Genomic DNA, 18,585 nt, shown 5'->3' on the forward strand with positions numbered 1-18,585 from the left:
TGGAAGTAGGTACTCTGGTCAGATGAGGCAAAAGTTGAACTTTTTTGGCCTAATGACAAAACCCTATGTGTGGTGGAAAACTAACACTACACATCACCCTGAACACACAATCTCCACCATGAAACATGGTGGTGGCAGCATCATGCTGTGGGGATGCTTTTCTTTAGCAGGTACAGGGAAGCGGGTCAGAGTTGATGGGAAGATGGATGGAGCTAAATACAGGGAAATCCTGGAGGAAAACCTGTTAAAGGCTGCAAAAGACTTGAGACTGGGGTGGAGGTTCACCTTCTAGTAGGACAACTAAACATAACATACAGCCAGAGCTACAATGGAATGGTTTGGATCAAAGCATATTCATGTGTTAGAATGGCCTAGTCAAAGTCCAGATTTGATAGTTGGTGATCAACAGACGCTCTCCATCCAATCTGACTGAGCTTGAGATATTTTGCAAAGCAGAATGGGCAAAAATATCAGTCTCTAGATGTGCAAAGCTGGTAGAGACATACCCCAAAAGACTTGCAGCTGTTATTGCAGCAAAAGGTGGTCCTACAAAGTTTTGAGCTGAATACCAATGCATGCCACACTTTTCAGATTTTTTTTTATTAAGAATTTTGAAAACCATGTTTCATTTTCTTTTCACTTCAGACAAACTTGCTACTTTGTGTTGGTCTATTACAGGGATGGGCAAACTGCGGCTCTACAGCTGTTGTAAAACTACAACTCCCAGTATGCCCAGTCTGCCTACAGCTAATAGCCTACAGCAGGGCATGATGAGATTTGTAGTTTTACAACAGCTGGAGAGCCGTAGTTTGCCTATCACTGGTCTATCACATAAAAGCCCGATAAAATACATTTAAAAAAATATAGGGGTTTGAGTCCGCACAACATGCATGGAGGGCAGAGTGCGGGATGCAGTGTGCGATCACATTTGCATTTTCCGTTTGTGTATGTAAAATACATTTAAGTTTGTGGGTGGAGTGTGAAAAAATGTGAAAAGGTTCAAGGAGTATAAATACTTTTTCAAGCCACTGTATAACTGCTGCTTATAGTAATGTTTGGTCTTTTTTTTTTCCCCACAGCGACTTAGTGATAAAGGTCCAAAGACCAAAACGTAATTTTTTATTTACATCACCCCATATTGGGTATACATTGCCTCATTTGAATTTTCTATGTGTGTACATTTTTTCATAATTTTTTCCACAATTTTCCACATGGTAATGTAACTTCTTAAGACCACTTGAAACTGTGAGCATTCTAACCAAGACATACACTGATCCTATAGCAAAACTTGCATGGACCACCCATTCAGTTTCCCAGTATGTGTGTGACAAACATTCCCACGTAGTGCAGAATACCAAGCGCGACTCTCCAAATTTTTTTTACATTTTTTTTAATAGCCCTCCATCTCACCCTTTTCATACAAATTCTATGTTTAGAAATGTGTAACAGATGCTTTATAAATATAGTGCTTATTTTCAACATCATATTTCTTTATACACTGCTCAAAAAAATAAAGGGAACACTTATACAACACAATGTAACTCCAAGTCAATCACACTTCTGTGAAATCAAACTGTCCACTTAGGAAGCAACACTGAGTGACAATCAATTTCACATGCTGTTCTGCAAATGGGATAGACAACAGGTGGAAATTATAGGCAATTAGCAAGACACTCCCAATAAAGGAGTGGTTCTGCAGGTGGTGACCACAGACCACGTCTCAGTTCCTATGCTTCCTGGCTGATGTTTTGGTCACTTTTGAATGCTGGCGGTGCATTCACTCTAGTGGTAGCATGAGACGGAGTCTACAACCCACACAAGTGGCTCAGGTAGTGCAGATTATCCAGGATGGCACATCAATGCGAGCTGTGGCAAGAAGGTTTGCTGTGTCTGTCAGCGTAGTGTCCATAGCATGGAGGCGCTACCAGGAGACAGGCCAGTACATTAGGAGACGTGGAGGAGGCCGTAGGAGGGCAACAACCCAGCAGCAGGACCGCTACCTCCGCCTTTGTGCAAGGAGGAACAGGAGGAGCACTGCCAGAGCCCTTCAAAATGACCTCCAGCAGGCCACAAATGTGCATGTGTCTGCTCAAACGGTCAGAAACAGACTCCATGAGGGTGATATGAGGGCCCAACGTCCACAGGTGGGGGTTATGCTTACAGCCCAACACCGTGCAGGACGTTTGGCATTTGCCAGAGAACACCAAGATTGGCAAATTCACCACTGGCGCCCTGTGCTCTTCACAGATGAAAGCAGGTTCACACTGAGCACATGTGACAGACATGACAAAGTCTTGAGAAGCCATGGAGAACGTTCTGCTGCCTGCAACATCCCCCAGCATGACCGGTTTGGCATTGGGTCAGTAATGGTGTGGGGTGGCATTTCTTTTGAGGGCCGCACAGCCCTCCATGTGCTCGCCAGAGGTAGCCTGACTGCCATCAGGTACCGAGATAAGATCCTCAGACCCCTTGTGAGACCAAATGCCGGTGCGGTTGGCCCTGGGTTCCTCCTAATGCAAGACAATGCTAGACCTCATGTGGATGGAGTGTGTCAGCAGTTCCTGCAAGACGAAGGCATTGATGCTATGGACTGGCCCGCCCGTTCCCCAGACCTGAATCCAATTGAGCACATCTGGGACATCATGTCTTGCTCTATCCACCAACGTCACGTTGCACCACAGACTGTCCAGGAGTTGGCAGATGCTTTAGTCCAGGTCTGGGAGGAGATCCCTCAGGAGACCGTCCGCCACCTCATCAGGAGCATGCACAGGCGTTGTAGGGATGTCATACAGGCACGTGGAGGCCACACACACTACTGAGCCTCATTTTGACTTGTTTTAAGGACATTACATCAAAGTTGGATCAGCCTGTAGTGTGTTTTTCCACTTTAATTTTGAGTGTGACTCCAAATCCAGACCTCCATGGGTTGAAAAATTTGATTTCCATTTTTTTATTGTTGTGTGATTTTGTTGTCAGCACATTCAACTATGTAAAGATCAAAGTATTTCAGAAGAATATTTAATTAATTCAGATCTAGGATGTGTTATTTTTGTGTTCCCTTTATTTTTTTGAGCAGTGTATTTCTCAATGTATTTATATGAGGTAACTGGCATAAATACAGTGATAAATCTTCTGCTTCGTTTCACATGGTAAAACTGGTTGCCTGCAACCACCACTCAAGGGAGCTCAATGCATAGAAATTTCTACAGTTACAACTGACTTCAGTGGAAGCTGTAAATCATCACTTTGCTCTGAGCTCCCCCTAGTGGTAGCTGCTGGATTGTATCTATTTTTGGAGCAGAAGAAGTATTTCAGCACTAGGCTTCCTTCCCCTGGCCTCCATTGTAGGTACTAATCCAAAAAGTGTACATTCTTGCAGTAATCTGAAAGGTTCATAGCCAGTCCAAGCTTTAAACCACTAAATCTGGCTTGTAACCTTTATCTAATGAAGACCTCATGCTATGTATCAATGTAATGAATGGAAATCTAGTTCGGACTCTGTGCCAAATTTTAGTCATTAATTATTATCAATAATTTAGTTGCTGTTTTTTTATTTATAATAAGACTTCTGTAATATTCTAAAATTAGCAATTGTCCGTAAAATTTGGTTTCTATCAATTTTGCTATTGCATCCATGGGCACCAACGCTTTTGAAAAACTCCCACTACAAATCCTACATTTTCTTCAAACAGCATCAGTGTAGTCACATGTTCTCTCAGCTATCTCTAGTACTCCTATAAAGAATGAATGGAGTAGCAGGGTGCATGCTCAACCTCCGTTTTTTTGTGATTGGTGTTGGTTCGATTGATTGGACCCCACCAATCAAATACTTATCCTGTGGTTATTGGATATCTTTTTATCTTGGCACAAGCCCTTCAAAGAGGTCCTGTCATGCCCTCCAGACACGGTGGTCACCATTTCCTGACTGTAACTACCATTCCATGAATTCCAATGCTGTAAAAAAAAAAAAAACAGCACCAAAATCTGTGGATTGGTGGCTACAGCCAGGTAATGACGGTTATTTTTTCTATGTGACATTTCTTTCAGTGGAAAAAATGTGGTACTGTATTTAAGGAGTAACTAAACCTTTGACTAAAATTTTAATAAGATGTCCCTAATGCCCTAATAAAAGTTTTTCTAATATACTTTATTAATGGATTTTGTATTTTTCTTAGTCTTTTTACTACCTAAAGTGCACCATTCCCTGTGTACTTAAAATTCAGTACTCTGCACACCGCTGACTGCTCAGCGGAGTACGGCTTACAAAGATGACATTTTTATGAATGGGGCACCATTGCAGTGGGTACTGGCAGGAGCGCATATTGCTGCTCCTGCCCATGCCCCCCGGATGTTTACTAACTCCTGGCATAGCACATGGGTACCCTGTACCTATGTACTATGCCAGGATTAGCTGAGCGGAGCGGGCTCCTGCTTCTGCCTGCTTCACTAAGCTAAGAGCTGACATGCAGGACTATTAGCTTAGCAAAGCAGGCAGAAGCAGGAGCCCGCTCCACCCAGCTAATCCTGGCTTAGTACAGAGTAGCCATGTGCTATGCCAGGAGTTAGTAAACCTCCTGGGGGGCAGGAGGAGCAATATGCGCTCATGCCAGTACTCACTGCACTGCTGCCCCATTCATAAAAATGTAATCTCTGTACTCCGTACACCGCTGAGCAGTCAGCGGTGTGCAGAGAACTAAATTTTAAGCGCACAGGGAATGGTGCGCTTTAGGTAGGGGCAAGTCTAATAAAAATACAAAATGAATTAATAAAAAAGCATATTAAAAAAACTTTTATTAGGGCATTAGGGCCATGTTATTAACATTTTTGTCAAAGGTTTAGTTACTCAGTATTCATGCTGGTGGATTTTGAAAATCTATGCCTTGTGTTCTTACAGTGCACACAGCTGCCTGTAGTATTGCATCAAATCCTCCCTCCGGCGTGTCCAGATTTCCTGAGATATTCTCAGCACTGACTCGTTGTTGGAATAAGGTTAGATTTGAAGTTAAAGACAGGACGTGGCGGTAGCTGAAGGGCGGCTGACAGCTCTCTGTTCGGGATGGACAAGGATTCTGCATGTGCCATTTCATGGTGTTCACAAATGGTAACACTGTCTTATCCACGAATGAGCCGAAACCTGCATAGAAAATGTATAGTCAGAGACACATACACCACTGGCACAATTCACAGACTACCCATTACAGCAATGTTTTACGTCACAGAGTTCATTAGTGACTGGACCATAGGAAGTTCTGCATGTAAACTTCCTGCCAGGATGCAGTAATGGTGAGGACATCGGATGAAAAGTACTAACATGAAAGAAGGTATATAGGGCAAAAATATAAGGTGTCTGGACAGATATAAAAAGTTCAATATGAAACCAGAGAACAGATTTAAAGATTTATTCCATTGCTACCATAAGTGGCAACCATAGTTCCAACGTTATTTATATATCTCTCCATAACTTACTTCTTCCACACTTCTGTCCTGTTTGATATGCTGATGCATTAAAGGGCTAACAGATTCATGGCCTTTGCCAGGAATAAGCCAACACTTTTTAATAGATGGGTCCCCTGCTGATGATGGCATTGCTGGACCACTGAAGCCCCTTAAGCATATCAGAAAAAAGTGTAGAAACCGAGACGTAAATCCATTTAGTACCATGTAAAACAATGCTGTTTCAAAATCAAATCCTACTGAGAGACTTTCTCTTCTGCAGGAGACTAACAATAGAATGTATCCCCACTCAGCCAGAGGCTTAGTAAACTACAATAGTCTGACATACAGTACAGACCAAAAGTTTGGACACACCTTCTCATTCAAAGAGTTTTCCTTATTTTCATGACTATGAATTAACACATGTGGAATTATATACACAACAAACAAGTGTGAAACAACTGAAAATATGTCATATTCTAGGTTCTTCAAAGTAGCCACCTTTTGCTTTGATTACTGCTTTGCACACTCTTGGCATTCTCTTGATGAGCGTCAAGAGGTAGTCCCCTGAAATGGTCTTCCAACAGTCTTGAAGGAGTTCCCAGAGATGCTTAGCACTTGTTGGCCCTTTTGCCTTTACTCTGCGGTCCAGCTCACCCCAAACCATCTCGATTGGGTTCAGGTCCGGTGACTGTGGAGGCCAGGTCATCTGGCGCAGCACCCCATCACTCTCCTTCATGGTCAAATAGCCCTTACTTTCAAAGTCTTTCCAATTTTTTGGCTGACTGACTGACCTTCATTTCTTAAAGTAATGATGGCCACTCATTTTTCTTTACTTAGCTGCTTTTTTCTTGCCATAATACAAATTCTAACAGTCTATTCAGTAGGACTATGAGCTGTGTATCCACCTGACTTCTCCTCAACGCCACTTATGGTCCCAACCCCATTTATAAGGCAAGAAATCCCACTTATTAAACCTGACAGGGCACACCTGTGAAGTGAAAACCATTTCAGGGGACTACCTCTTGAAGCTCATCAAGAGAATGCCAAGAGTGTGCAAAGCAGTAATCAAAGCAAACGGTGGCTACTTTGAAGAACCTAGAATATTACATATTTTCAGTTGTTTCACACTTGTTAATGTATATAATTCCACATGTGTTAATTCATAGTTTTGATGCCTTCAGTGTGAATCTACAATTTTCATAGTCATGAAAATAAAGAAAACTCTTTGAATGAGAAGGTGTGTCCAAACTTTTGGTCTGTACTGTATATTCAAATTTACAATAGGTAATTCAGAGATACAACCATTCTTTACCACTCTTGGGTCCCACTTATATGTGTAGATTACCAGCCAATAATTGGAATGAATGTCCCTACAAATGCTTGATGTTGAAAACTAGCCCATGTAAATGTGCTTCTGATCACTCAAAAAAGAGCAAGCACTCTTTCATTGGGTCATCCAGATGTTTATGTGACAAATAAAGTGATCATTTGCCAGCAGCACATTGCCCTGTGTAAACACTCGTTCATCAGGTAAATAGACCTTTCATACAGTGACCTAAATCATTGTTTGCCATCAGCAGATTGTGCCGTTTCAATGGGCTCTGGTGCCGACAAACAATGATTCTGTATGGGGATGGCATTTGCAGCAATCACTCTTCCCTATACTATGGAGATCGCTGAATGTAAATATAACGGTCTCCTCCACTGACTAGCAGGTAATTGCTGGGAAGGAACGCTTCCCTCCCGACAATCGTCTGCTAAATTGTGCAGTGTAAAGGGGCCTTTAGCTATTGCCATTCTCCTTTGTTGATGGCTTATCTCCCCAAGAACAAAGGTTTGGGCATGTTGGAATCCACCAGCCAAATCTTTATCTGCAGTTAAAGGAGAATCAGGAGGCCTCCCCCCCATACAATTAATGGCTCCTAAAAAATTGGAAATTGGCGGGTTCGTCCATTATATATCTATACGGCCAGCTTTAGTAGGTACCAGTGGCGTAGCGTTGGGGACGCCGGGGGGGTCCATTGCTCTGGGTGCAAAACTGCAGGGGGCGCCAGCAGGGCCACACCGCCAATTAGGTGAGGTGAGGCGATCCCCTCAGGCGGTGCGGCCCTGTTGACAAGTGGGCCGGTGCATCAGAGGCCGGTGCCTCTGATGTCATCGCGCCGCCTGAGCCGTACAGCGCGGCCTGCATCGCATTGCTGCCAGCCTAATGGAGGTAAGTATAAGTGTTTATAAGTACAAGTGCGCTATAGGGGCGCTATAGGGGCACTTGTTACTGGCACATTATTGGGGGGCATCTATGGGGGCACTTCTTATTGGCACATTATTGGGTGGCACTATGGGGGCATCTACTGAGGCCACAAAGAAGGGGTATTTTATATGGGAGGCACTATGGGGGAAGGGGGGAAGGGGGGAAGGAACAATATGGGGGCTTTTACTGAGGCCACAAAAAAGGGGTATTTTATATGGGGGGCTCTGTATAGGGGAATTTTATACTGGGACACATTATGGTGGGTACTATGGGGAAGGGGGAGAGGAGCACTATGGGGTCATCTACAAGGGGCACTTAGAAGGGGTATTTTATACTTGCAAATTATGGGGGACACTGAGGGCATCTACTGGGGCACTATATATGGGGAATTTTATACTGGTACATTATGGGGGGCACTAGGAGGAAGGGGGAGAGGAGCACTATGGGGGCATTTACTAGGGGCACTATATAGGTGTATTTTATACTGGCACATTATGGGGGTACTATGGGGACATTAGCTCAACTGGGGGATTAAAAGGGGATATTTTTTGCACTAGCACACATTATAAGGAAGCATTTTTTGTACTGTCACATTATAAAGAGAATTATTACTACTGGGGGGCATTATGGTAGGCTATATTACTACTGGGGGTCTATGGGGAACATGATTACTAGTATGGGCATTATGGGAGCATTATTACTTCTGGGGCACAGTGGGGACATGTTGGGGGCACTGTAGGAGCACTATTACTATCATGTGTGCTCTAGCAGAGAATTATTACTATTGGTGGGACTTTTGGGAGCACTATTACTGTGTGGGTACCTTGGCATAGTATCAGATTACCACAATTATTTTTGGGGGACGTTATGCTTACACTATTAGTGTCAGGGGCACTATTTGCTGGGGGCAGTTATTTTAGGACAGTGTGTGGAATAATTATTGAAGGGGGCATTATCACTAGTATTTTCAGCGGGTTTATCTGTTTCTGCAGTATAGTATTGGGGAGCACAGTATGGGGGGTGGTAGGATTATTTGTCCAGAAGATGGGAGGATGATGGAAAAGTAGTAAATCGAGATTTTTTTTGTCAAACTGCAGAGATGAGGAATGGCTGAAAAATGGTGGTCTGGTCTGAAGGTCTGAAAGGAGAAGATGAGGAAAGAGAACATCTACATCAAAGGAGACGTCACTGGATGTAAGAGGTATGGGGCACTGTATTACCCTGTATGTTCTGTAGTGATGGGAGGGTGGATATAGAATTTTAGCCCACCCTGTAGCAGCCTGGCCCCAGTCTTCAGGTCACACTGTGCGTGTTCTGAATTCTGGGGGCTCACACCCATCTACTACATTATCTGTACACAGAGAGTTATCACTGTGTTATCTGTGGTGTTACATAGGACTGCAGGTGATATATACTACATTATCTGTACTTAGAGAGTTATCACTGGGTTATCTGTGGTGTTATGAATGACTGCAAGTGATATCTACTACATTATCTGTAAAAAGGGTGGTGGCCACAGGTTGGGGGGCGCAATACTTGGCTTGCCCTGGGTGCTGGCAACCCACGCTACGCCATTGGTAGGTACACATAAATAACTTGTGAATAAACAGTATTGAATGATAATAATCTGGAGGTAAGGATTTTTTATTTTAATATTTCACGTCTTTTATTGAGCACATGGAGCAAATCCTGTATTACGCTGAACCAGCAAATGGTCAATTGTCGGGCAATCCAAATCTTTTGATACGTTCAAAAATTATCATTTAAGGCGACAGGGCAAGGTGTCTAATAACGATTTGCAGTTGGCAAACCACTAGACAGCATGGGGACCAGCGATGGCATAGAGATCTCTCCTCCCTGTGCTGCAGAGGAGATTACTGCATGTAACAGCAGAATTCTCCTCCGCTATCGAGCAGGCGATTGCCACGAGGGACCGCTTCCCTACCGTCAACCGTCTGCCACATTGGGCTGTGTAATACAGCCTTAAAGGGGTGGTCTTATCATAGACAATGGGGGCATATCGCTAGGATATGCCCCCATTGTCTTATAGGTGCTGTTTCTACCGCTGGGACCGGCACCTATATTGAGAACGGAGCCCCGCAAAGTGGTGGCTGGAGGACTCCGGTCCAGCCACCACCAAGCCGGCTCCCTATAGAAGTGAATAGGAGCGTACCACACATGCGTGGCCCCCGCTCCCATTTATTTCTATGTGGCCGATGGAAATAGCCGAGCCAGTCCTCGGCTATTTTCGCCAACCCCATAGAAAATGAATGGGGGGCGGCTGCACATGAGCAGTGCACCCTCCTTCACTTGCGGGGCTATGTTCTCAATATAGGTGTGGGTCACAGCGGTGGGACCCACACCTATAAGACAATGGGGTCATATTCTAGCGATATGCCCCCATTGTCCATGATGAGACAACCCCTTTAAACATCTCTGCATTAATGACTTCTGCAAAAGCTTACTGGCAGAAGGTATTTCAATTAAAGAGATAAGATTAGAAGTGTGGGTTTCACAGGTTCCTTGGCAATTAAATAAATGCATACAAAGCTTGGTTAGTGAAAAATCTATTGTTCTCAAGAAAGATTGGTTAGCGCGAACCATGATTTCATGCGAACAACTTTCAGAAGACTTCAAAACAGGTATTATAAAGAGTGATGCTGCTGAAAAAGACAAAAAAATTCATTACTAGAGACCTGGATGTACATTAATCCACAGTTATACAAATGTATCTAATGTAACAAGGTAACTGGAATCATCGTGGATGGAAGGTATGTGTCACCGAGGTTCCTGGCCTCGGTGAAGTAAGAGCCAGTATTTTATGTTTCAGCAGCAGCTATTGCTACATGACACCTAAAGATTTAGCATGGCTGTTATAGCTGATCCGGGACGGCTCTTACTGGGAGTAGTCAAAGTGCTGGGTGGGTGACTACTCCCCATGTTCCAGGCCAGGTTTTGCCAGGCATAAAATCCAGCCAGCACTGCCAGGTGTGTGGATTTACCTCCCTCTGACAGTTGAGCTCAGGAGTCTGTGTGCTATGAACTGAGGGCTGTGCTGGGATTTGAGGTTTTGGCCGGGCTGCAGGACTCAGGCCCCTCTAAAGGCGAACAGGCCGCCTATGGACTTGATGAGGCTGAACGGCTAACAGGGTGTGAATTAACATCCAGGAGAAAAGGTGACTTTTATTGTTTATGGACTTTCTTTGTGCGTGAACAAACACCAAGCCACCTGCGTTATGTGATACACCTTATCTGCATTTTGTTATACACCAATGTATGAATAAACACCGCAGTTTGATTTAAGAACTGTGTACTTTGCCTCTATACTGCATCCGCTAGTCCTATTTACCAGAGCGAATCCCCACACTACACATGGAGAAAATTTAGGACTGTTGCTATTCTCCCTGGGAGTGCGTGTCCTGTTAAGATCACTTTAAGAGCAAAACAGGCAATTCTGGAATATATGAGAACCCAAGGGTAACAGGAAAAGACCTACAGAAGATTCAAACACTGCAAAATCATCTGTTCACGTGTCCACCATTTGAAAAACACTGAACACAATGGTGTTTTATCCTGTACTGTGACATTGTCTTGCCTGAACTACACCTGCGAGTGTGCTGTCTGTTAATTGTTCTATCTTGGAGTTGTTGTACTCTATTAAAACTTAATAAAAAAAAGAACAAGAATAGTGTTTATGGGAAGACACCACAAAGGAAGCAACTGCTGTTGAAAAAAAAAACATTGCATCCCATCTGAGGTTTCCCAAAGACTATCTGGATGGTTCCACAAGAATATGTTGTATGGACAGATCAGAAAAAAGTGGATGTTTTTTTTTAGCACAAATGCACAACACTGTGTTTGTGATAAAAAGAACACTGTACACCAACACCATAACCTCATCCCAACTGTGAAACTTGGTGGAGGAAGCATCATGGTTTGGGGCACCTTCTCTGCTTGGACCCCTTATGATCACTGAAGGAACAATGGAATTGTGAGGTGTATAAAAACAGAAGAATGTAAGAGCAGCCATCTATGACCTTAAGCTGAAGAGATGTTTGGAGATGCAAAAAGATAATGATCCAAAGAACACAAGTATATAAAGGTTGAAAAAGAAGGAGATTTGCTTTTTGGAATGGCCCAGTCTGAGTGATGACCTTAAGGCCTCATGCACACGACCGTTGTGTGCATCCGTGGCCGTTGTGCCGTTTTCAGTTTTTTTTCGCGGACCCATTGACTTTCAATGGGTCCGTGGAAAAATCGGAAAATGCACCGTTTTGCAGCCGAGACCGTGATCCGTGTATCCTGTCCGTCAAAAAAATAGGACCTGTCCTATTTTTTTGACGGACAACGGTTCACGGACCGATTCAAGTCAATGGGTCCGTGAAAGAACACGGATGCACACAAGATTGGCATCCGTGTCCGTGATCCGTGGCCGTAGGTTAGTTTTTATACAGACGGATCCGAAGATCCGTCTGCATAAAAGCTTTTTCATAGCTGAGTTTTCACTTCGTGAAAACTCAGAACCGACAGTATATTCTAACACAGAGGCGTTCCCATGGTGATGGGGACGCTTCAGGTTAAAAAATACTAAAAGAACTGTGTACATGACTGCCCCCTGCTGCCTGGCAGGTGCTGCCAGGCAGCAGGGGGCAGCCCCCCCCTGTAGTTAACACACTGGTGGCCAGTGGGGGCGCCCCCCCCCCCCTCCCTCCCCTGTAGTTAACTCATTGGTGGCCAGTGGGCCCCCCTCCCTCCCCTGTAGTTAACTCATTGGTGGCCAGTGCGGCCGGCCCCCCCTCTCCCCTGTAGTTAACTCATTGGTGGCCAGTGGGCCCCCCCCTCCCCTGTAGTTAACTCATTGGTGGCCAGTGCGGCCGGCCCCCCTCCCTCCCCTGTAGTTAACTCGTTGGTGGGCCCCCCCTCCCTCCCCTGTAGTTAACTCGTTGGTGGCCAGTGGGCCCCCCCTCCCTCCCCTGTAGTTAACAGGTTGGTGGCCAGTGGGCCTTCTCCCCTCCCTCCCCCTCCTAATTAAAATCTCCCCCCTATCATTGGTGGCAGCGGAGTGTACCGATCGGAGTCCCAGTTTAATCACTGGGGCTCCGATCGGTAACCATGGCAACCAGGACGCTACTGCAGTCCCGGTTGCCATGGTTACTTAGCAATTTGTAGAACCATCATACTTACCTGTGAGCTGCGATGTCTGCGTCCGGCCGGGAGCTCCTCCTACTGGTAAGTGACAGGTCATGTCACTTACCAGTAGGAGGAGCTCCCGGCCGGACGTCACTTACCAGTAGGAGGAGCTCCCGGCCGGACGCAGACATCGCAGCTCACAGGTAAGTATAATGGTTCTACAAATTACTAAGTAACCATGGCAACCGAGACTGCAGTAGCGTCCTGGTTGCCATGGTTACCGATCGGAGCCCCATCGATTAAACTGGGACTCCGATCGGTACACTCCGCTGCCACAATGATAGGGGGGAGATTTTAATTAGGAGGGGGAGGGAGGGGAGAGGGCCCACTGGCCACCAACGAGTTAACTACTGGGGAGGGAGGGGGGGCCACTGGCCACCAACGAGTTAACTACAGGGGAGGGAGGGGGGCCGGCCGCACTGGCCACCAATGAGTTAACTACAGGGGAGGGGGGGGCCCACTGGCCACCAATGAGTTAACTACAGGGGAGGGGGGGGGGGGGGGGGCGGCCGCACTGGCCACCAATGAGTTAACTACAGGGGAGGGAGGGGGGGGCCGGCCACACTGGCCACCAATGTGTTAACTACCGGGGGGGGGGGGGGGGGCCGCACTGGCCACCAATGTGTTAACTACAGGGGGGGGGCTGCCCTCTGCTGCCTGGCAGCACCTGCCAGGCAGCAGGGGGCAGTCATGTACACAGTTCTTTTAGTATATTCTAACCTGAAGCGTCCCCATCACCATGGGAACGCCTCTGTGTTAGAATATACTATCGGATTTGAGTTTCACGATGTAACTCAAATCCGGCGGTATATTCTAACATAGAGGCGTTCCCATGGTGATGGGGACGCTTCAAGTTAAAATATACCATCGGATTGGAGAAAACTCTGATCCTATGGTATATTAACTCCTGACTTTACATTGAAAGTCAATTGGGGACGGATCCGTTTAAAATTGCACCATATTGTGTCAATGTCAAACGGATCCGTCCCCATTGACTTGCATTGTAATTCAGGACGGATCCGTTTGGCTCCGCACGGCCTGGCGGACACCAAAATGACTTTTTTTTCATGTCCGTGGATCCTCCAAAAATCAAGGAAGACCCACGGACGAAAAAACAGTCACGGATCACGGCAAAACGGAACCTGTTTTTGCGGACCGCAAAAAAATACGGTCGTGTGCATGAGGCCTAACCCTATCTAAATGCTGCAGTATGACCTCAAGAGGGCTCTGCAGGCAAAACATCCCAGAAACATTTATGAACTGAGACACATTTGCAGGGAGGAATCGTCCCAAATTCCTCCTCAATTAGATAATACCACACCACAATTTATTAATAATCAATGTCGAAATCCATGTCATTCCAAAAGGGGTTACCTACTTTATCTTGAAACTGTACTGTTATCTATTTTAATGCTATATTTGTCACATGGATCATACCAATGCGTACAGACTTGGTGGCATTCTGTAGCACTTCTTGAATGTCACTTCCTAATTTCTTCACATTCTCCAAATCATCCTTCATGGAGTAAGACAAGTCCATCAGGTAATAGAGATCAATAGGGTACCCCTCGGCACGTTTGAATCTCACTTGAAATGTTCTTTTCTCTCCTGAAATCCAGTTAGTAATAATGAGACACTGGCTGTACATAATAAAATATAGAGATTGTAGGGCAAAGTGCCATCAGGAAGAGACATTTTCAAATTACTTTTAGAAAAAATACTTTGATTTTTGCGCCAATCCATGCAAAGATAATTGTTGAAATATTGCAGTTGTTACACTGACCACTAGAAGGCAGCAGATACTTCCAGATCTTTATAAAAGCATCTCGCTTTACAACATACAGAAAAACTAATGTTATCACCTCATTATCATTAGAAGACAAAGGCTTAAAGAAATATTTTTAGGTCTCTAGTAATTTCAGTGCAGATTTTACACTGCCACTGGTGAAGACAAGATTGCAGAGTGGAAGGAGGAAGTAGGGTTATCTGGCTATTGCTGCACAAAGAGGGTGAAAGGTGTTTGATTATGGACGTCTTCCAAAATATATTAAAATATATTATAACAAAATAAATACATATGATATGTACTAAAATGCACTAAAGATTTTTTTTTTTTTTATATTTAGCTTGTAAAAGGAAGGTATAGCCTACTTTTTTTTTTCTATTTTCTGTATATATGTATGGGGGGCAGACATCTTGCTTAAGCTGTGGACTGCAGATCTTCATTGCCTTCTATGGAAGAATGTTGTGGCCATGCTCTGTGGCCTGTGCAGAGGTTATTGTGCAGGGAGGAAAAGGAAGTAAGCTGTGACCATACCTTAGTGTGAATGGTAGGTCTTGTGTCTGTGATGATAATGAGATGACTTCTGAAAATTGATTTCTACAAAGCAGGAAGTGTAAGTCTATTATGAAGCTCAGTAGCCAGGGTGTAAACTGCAACTTTTCAGGGTTTTTAAAATATATGCAGTCACATGGAAAATGAAAAATGAAAAAAATCACTAAAAGCTCTTTAAAATATATTACAAATACTAACCTGATTTAAACAATAGAGAATTTTTTATGGGTGATGCATTTCCTTTAAAGATTTAACAAATGTAGACAGCAGTGCCCAGTTACCCATGCCTTCATTGTACTAGTTTACATGAAGGTTTGTGTGAAATATCTGTATATCTGTTAGTAAATGACCCCCTTAATACATATTTTTACCATCTACAAACATTCTTCACCTAAAACTACTAGAAATCCCCTAGTTGGCATGAGGATTCTTATGGGCCAGACAATGCTCCTTTGGAATTCTGGGAAAATGGTATGCAAATTAGCTCTTAGCAAGCTCTGCCTCTAATGCCATCAGAGCTTGTTAACAGCAAATTTGCATATCCTCTTCCCAGAATTCCGGAGGAGTATTGTCTGACCTATAAAACTCCTCACACCAATTAGACTTTCTCCATAAGGAGACATAGTATCCCCAAATTCCTGACTCTTACTCCATTAAGCTTCTCTGGTCTGCACTGGGGAGAGGCAGTCACTCCAAAGAATCTGTCTGCAGATGAGGTACTGGCTTACTTATTATCCAAGTCATGTTGCAAGGCCTGTTTAAAAGGTAGAACATTGACTTATAGGATAGCTGCTTTATACCTGGTGGCATTAGAGGCAGAGCTTGCTAAGAGCTTATTTACATATCATTTTTCTAGAAATCCCCTGTACATTGCACATAAATGGTTTCGGCAGATTATATTTCTTTAGTTTTTATATAACCAGCAAGAAATGTTATGTGGGTCTTACCAGGACGTAGCTTTAGATAGACCTTCTGTGGAGCTAGTTGTGTGACTGTCTCTTCATCAGCATTGTCACTCAAGGGCACATCCTTAAGGAACTGAACAAGTCCTTTCGGGTCCATCAATTGTTTTTCATCACATCCACGCTGGAGGAGTTCCAGACGGGTGGCACATCGAGAACCTTCTGACTCGCCTCCTTGTGTAAAATTCTGCATAATATAACAACTGTCATTGAATTACATTTTAATGTAAATATAATAATATTCTTTATTTTAGAATAATTGTCCAGTTTAGAAAACCTATTTCATACTCACTATTATCAAATTGTGAGTTAATAGAGGTGTCTATAAAAATACCAATTGTTCACAAGATGCAGCTGCCTTTCCCGTGTACTAACATTGTCTTTTGGATACCCTATGAATTTCAGTACGGCTGAACTGCAGAACAACCAGACCATTGCAAGAAAAATTTACAACAATTTACTGAAATAAACTCACCAATAGAACTAAATGATGATGGCCAGGGATGAGATGGGAGTCCAACAATGGAGAAGATGGGAGCATATAAATGATAAGCCAGCATGACAGCCAACAAACAGAAGCACAGGGAAATAATAATCAACCAATTTAAATGTTGACTTGCAATGAAAAACTGAAGGACTACAAGTCCCAGGATACACAGACACAATAGACTAGAATGAGATGCTAAAAATCTGGCAGCAAATTGACAGAGCATACACTATCCCAAGCAAACAGAGAAGCAAAAGGCCTGGACTTTTAAAGGCTAAGTAATCATCAGCATCTCTCTAATTTAACCAGGCCAAGTACAGATTCAGATCCAAAGCAGTTGTAGCCTGCCCCAAACAATGCTTCTTCATCTCCTTGTCTCCCACTTTAGGAGCAATGGGGTGTCACGAATACGGGAGAGGAGAGGGACAACAGAAGGGAGAAGACAAAGAACTAGGCCTCAAGGCTAGGGAGAAGATAAAAGTCACCTCCTAGGAAACCCCTAGATCTGGCCCTGACTCCTGTCAGTATGTATATACCGTGAAGGTGGGAAAATACATAGGCCGAAACCTAAACTCTAGGAGCCCTGAGATTCCTTAGAGGTCACTACCTGAGATGCCTTAGAGGTAGTGAAAGGGAATGAGACTACTGGTTCCTTCCCAGGTGAATGGACCAGCGTCTCCCTGAGGCCTAGTAACAACAAGCACAAGGGAACAACCAAATACAAAGAGCAGTACAACTTATCTTATAGAAAATGGATGAGCAGGAACACAGGTAAGGTCCACACACCAACTCTTCCAAATCCAAGCAGAAAATATCAACCGCATGGTATGAAGTGTGAAACCAAACTCAATAGGGAAGCAGTAATGACCAACAGCTGCACCTGACAAGAGGTGTGGTCACTACCAAACAACAACACTGACAATCAAGAGACTGTCAGTTAACCTAACAAGCAGTCAGTCTCTCCGATCTTCTAACCTCTGTCACAGAAGGTACCGTGACATGGGGGCTTTGCTCTTACACCTACAGGCTCTGCTCTCTCTGCACTGCCGCGCCCTCCCCACTTTTTTTGACAGAGTCATGAGTTATGATGTTTGCACTGCTTGGCCCTGTCAATAAACTGTAGAGGGCGGAGCAGTTGCAGAGAGATCAGAGCCTCTAGGTGTAACGGTAACACCCCCATTGCTCCTAAAGGCTCAGTCACATACAGGGAGTGCAGAATTATTAGGCAAGTTGTATTTTTGAGGATTAATTTTATTATTGAACAACAACCATGTTCTCAATGAACCCAAAAAACTCATTAATATCAAAGCTGAATATTTTTGGAAGTAGTTTTTAGTTTGTTTTTAGTTTTAGCTATTTTAGGGGATATCTGTGTGTGCAGGTGACTATTACTGTGCATAATTATTAGGCAACTTAACAAAAAACAAATATATACCCATTTCAATTATTTATTTTTACCAGTGAAACCAATATAACATCTCAACATTCACAAATATACATTTCTGACATTCAAAAACAAAACAAAAACAAATCAGTGACCAATATAGCCACCTTTCTTTGCAAGGACACTCAAAAGCCTGCCATCCATGGATTCTGTCAGTGTTTTGATCTGTTCACCATCAACATTGCGTGCAGCAGCAACCACAGCCTCCCAGACACTGTTCAGAGAGGTGTACTGTTTTCCCTCCTTGTAAATCTCACATTTGATGATGGACCACAGGTTCTCAATGGGGTTCAGATCAGGTGAACAAGGAGGCCATGTCATTAGATTTTCTTCTTTTATACCCTTTCTTGCCAGCCACGCTGTGGAGTACTTGGACGCGTGTGATGGAGCATTGTCCTGCATGAAAATCATGTTTTTCTTGAAGGATGCAGACTTCTTCCTGTACCACTGCTTGAAGAAGGTGTCTTCCAGAAACTGGCA

At 43.9% G+C, this 18,585-nt stretch overlaps 1 protein-coding gene across 2 annotated transcripts in view; it reads right to left on the reverse strand.

Annotated features, from left to right (window-relative positions):
- The window catches only part of ITGB7 (integrin subunit beta 7), a 140,164-nt gene that overhangs the window by 17,081 nt on the left and 104,498 nt on the right, over positions 1–18,585 (reverse strand). The window contains exons 4-6 of one of the 2 annotated variants that reach the window (XM_040425792.1): positions 16,160–16,361; positions 14,315–14,485; positions 4,893–5,134 (exon numbers count right to left, since the gene is read on the reverse strand). In XM_040425792.1, coding sequence (XP_040281726.1) covers positions 4,893–5,134; positions 14,315–14,485; positions 16,160–16,361 — 615 coding nt within the window. Of the gene's footprint in view, positions 1–4,892; positions 5,135–14,314; positions 14,486–15,194; positions 15,214–16,159; positions 16,362–18,585 lie in introns of those variants that run through there. The other variant, XM_040425794.1, reaches the window with a different exon arrangement.

The sequence above is a fragment of the Bufo bufo genome, chromosome 3 (genome assembly GCF_905171765.1).
Source record: "Bufo bufo chromosome 3, aBufBuf1.1, whole genome shotgun sequence".
Taxonomy (NCBI): Eukaryota; Metazoa; Chordata; class Amphibia; order Anura; family Bufonidae; genus Bufo; species Bufo bufo.